The sequence below is a fragment of the Apaloderma vittatum genome, unplaced genomic scaffold, assembly GCF_000703405.1.
Source record: "Apaloderma vittatum isolate BGI_N311 unplaced genomic scaffold, ASM70340v1 scaffold22151, whole genome shotgun sequence".
NCBI lineage: Eukaryota > Metazoa > Chordata > Aves > Trogoniformes > Trogonidae > Apaloderma > Apaloderma vittatum.
This window is the reverse complement of record NW_009697660.1, coordinates 16,151-19,684: the sequence shown is the minus strand read 5'-3', so window position 1 is coordinate 19,684 and position 3,534 is coordinate 16,151. Positions and strand designations below refer to the sequence as shown.

The window sequence follows — 3,534 nt, the reverse complement described above, 5'->3', positions numbered from 1 at the left end:
ATATATATAAAGTGCACTTGATACTAGTATTATTTTTGAGCTGTTCTTGCATTTAAGAGAGAAGCATCTATTGAATCCTGTCTTTTTACAGATGTCTCTCAGACCCCAAGCCCACAACATCTGCACCTCACGCAACCCTTTATCCTCTGATTTAGCTCTTCTTTCACTCGGTTCCATCCTTCCTTATTACCCCAACCTCCTCACATGTCCTAAAGCTCTACCCAGTCCTCCAGATCTGAAGTCTTAGGCTCTTTTGCACTGGTTGAGATAAAAACAGAAAATCTTTTGGCTTACCTCATTATGTAAATAAATTTGATTTGGTGCCTGGCCAATCAACAACTGGCAACTATTTAATTCAAACCTGCAGATTTTAGCTTTAGCTTCTGCGAAAGTATTACCCCAGGGATCTCATATTTATTCTGCTGGAGATTTTTTACTAAAACATGTAGAAACTTAACTGCTGTGAGAGTATCAAAAGCAAAACAGGTAAAAGTTTGCCAGCTGGTTCCAAAGAATTATTTAGGAGATCTTACAGACAAACAGACTGTAAAGAATATCCAAGTAAAGGATACTAAAAATATAGTACAACTTACCTTAAAGCTAACCAATCAGTGCTGAAATCACAGCAAATATTGACATATCAAAACTATCACTAATCTAGTGCAAGCTATATCACAGTCATCTGCTGTGGTGCATACTGGCTGTCCCACTAAGACGACAATGAATATTACAGTGCTGATGCCTTCGCTGCTACTAAACTTTGCATCTCCTCCCACAGCCTATCATCCCATTATCAATTACTGACTTTGCCTAATATAATGCTACAAAGTTCAGGAAGTGTGCACACATATTTTTGTAAATATATAGTATGCAAAATCCCTGGTCACAACTGAAATCTCCAAGTATTAATATCCTCTTCTAATAATACACTATGTACTGTAATATCCCAGTAGTACGCTGTAATCAGAAATTAAAAAAAGACATGATTTGAGAATTTCTAGTAAGTTTTAAGCTATAGTTTTTCATTTGTATATAACACAAAGTTAAACCTCTGATAAGAACTTCAGCATTAATTTTGAATTTGTACAGTTAGGAGAACATGTATCAACTTACCTGCAAAATCTTTGACATTCACATTTGCTCCTAAACTGATTAGCTCCTTAACCTGTTTAACATCTCCTCGAATTGCTGCCATATGTAGAGGAGTTTCCCCTCGCTCATTTCTCTTGTTAACTTTGTCTTTTTGTCTTGAGGAAGAGCTTGGAGTTTTCTTCTGTGTTGGTGCTGTTTGTAAGTGATGATTTAAGGTTGCATCTAGAAAATAAGTTTTTAAATGGTCACTTTAAGTTATTTAACACTATTTTTTCCTCATCTCATTTGAACATTTTCATTAAAAGATGAAAATAATCAATAAATTTAAATATTTATATATATATTTAAATAAAAGATGTATTTGATGCTTCACACGCATCAACACAGTTCCTAGTTGCGATGTGCAAAGGGTGTTTTGCAAAATTTTGCTACTTTCAAGTAGGTTTTAAGGACAGGTAAAGTCTATCCAAACTACAAGGTCCACCCACTATGGTATAAATTCTGCTGAAATGAGACAAAACATGGCCATACAGATTAGTAACTACCCTGCTTCCCCTTCTGTCAGCACAATTCCACTAAATTTTTATATAGTGGGACACCAGTTTAAGGAATTACTGTGTTTACTCCCTGCATTTCCTCGGCTGTGCCAACACAAACGTTTTTGGGTGGACTAGACAGTTTCTTAAGGAAACGAAGCCATTCACTTCCAAATGCCAATTCTGTAAAAACATTACACTTGTAGAATGTAATACATACACAAAGATTTTTGGAAATATGACTGGACCAAGGACAATTTGAAGTTCTGAATTAAAAGCAAGGTGTCTCTCCTCTACCACTAAATCCTACAGAAATGACCCAATTTCCTTCTTAATTAAAACCCTGCTCCAAACTGAGACAATGAGGCAGTAGTTAAACTTCATAAAAAACATGTAAGATTTTGGTTTAAGCAATGCATATGGAACAGTGTCTGAGTAGCAAAAATAATCAAGGGAAGAGAAGAGATTTTCAGTTTTTACAGCTGTCATAACACAAAGCTTTGCACATAAATACAGAAGGACAAGAGTTTTTCAGCAAATTACTTGTCGATGTAAAATGGAGTTTTAACAGAATTATGAATAACTGTTATTTTAAAAAAAATCAATAAAAATCACAGATCGATGAAAACCACGAGGGTTCAGAATATTCTGAGTTGGACAGAATTAAACAGGCAGGAGGCAAAAAACTGTTAACCGTGTAAGATCACCTGGACTGTTATCTCTTGCCGTCATCTGCATGAGAAGTGCCATCTGTTTGCGCTCTGACAGAGGATAACCAAAAAGGATGCTAACTGGTGTCGATTTCTTATTTCCAGCATCCTTCTTCACTTTCTTTTTCTCCGGACCTTCCTTCTCTGGAAACATTAACATTTACAAACTCAAACTGTTGTTTTATTAGTATATTTCTTTAGAAATAAAACCATCCTTTTAAAGTTAGTAAACTGGTGATTGGTGATGAGTGCTGAAAAACAGAAGTTGCATCTTTAATTTATTGTATTTGCATTAGTTTTGTTACCTACTCTAATCACACCAGGGTAATAAGCTATTGAGTTAAAACACTTAAATCTGTAAGGAAGATTACCAAAAAAAAATCTAAAAGATAAACCCCTTTCACTGCAGGAGGATTGTGCACATCACAACTTTAATTTTCAGAAAATCAAATCAGGTGCTTAAATTCTCTAAGATCAGCTAGTCAAGTTTCAGCCTTGAATGCAAATCTGTGACTGTGCTCTACTCCTCTCAAGATACCATGTTAAAAATTAGGAAACGACTTTTCAAAACTGGTATTTGGTAAGTAACTGGAAAAAAGATTGTTTCTCTCAAACTTCTCCTGTTACTTCACCTTAGAGCAATTTCTTCTTCAAAATTCATATCCTTCAAAAATATACATCTATTTTATATACATAACACTTTTCCTTTTATCAGTATTTATGGAAGTTTTTTAATAGTTCATGTCCAAGTTTGAATCCAGGAGCTAAAATTACACATCTGAGTAAACAGATCATTTTTTAAGCTATTCAGCATCAACAGACTCTCACAGATCTTCAGATTGGTTAAATGTGCTCTGAAAACAGACAAATTTTTAATAGGTCCTAATAGATTTGTAATCTGGGAATTTTTGTCTGTCTTCCATCCTTTTCAACAGTTCTTCCTTCATTTTTCTATATAATAAAGGTCTTGTAAATGAAACAGCATTTTATTTGAAGTATGACAGAAAACAACCGATTTGTGGTTGACTTTGACTCAACCACTTTTAACTGGAGCAGTATTAATTATCTTAACATCAAGTAAGTACAAACTCTCAATGCATCAGATTTCTTTTACTACAACTGTTTTCCACAGATCTCTCCACCTGGTTATTATTGTTCAACCATATTTTCTAGAGACATACTAGTTTGCATTTATG

General features: G+C 34.4%; 1 protein-coding gene across 1 annotated transcript in view; it reads right to left on the bottom strand.

Moving 5' to 3' along the window:
• Positions 1-1,113: 1,113 nt before the first annotated feature.
• LOC104280157 (ankyrin repeat domain-containing protein 12-like) overlaps positions 1,114-3,534 on the bottom strand; it is a gene marked incomplete at its 3' end in the record, with an annotated part of 16,495 nt that continues 14,074 nt past the window's right edge. The window contains exons 3-4 of the mRNA XM_009877727.1: positions 2,336-2,482; positions 1,114-1,314 (exon numbers count right to left, since the gene is read on the bottom strand). Coding sequence (XP_009876029.1) covers positions 1,114-1,314; positions 2,336-2,482 — 348 coding nt within the window. The remainder of the gene's footprint in view (positions 1,315-2,335; positions 2,483-3,534) is intronic.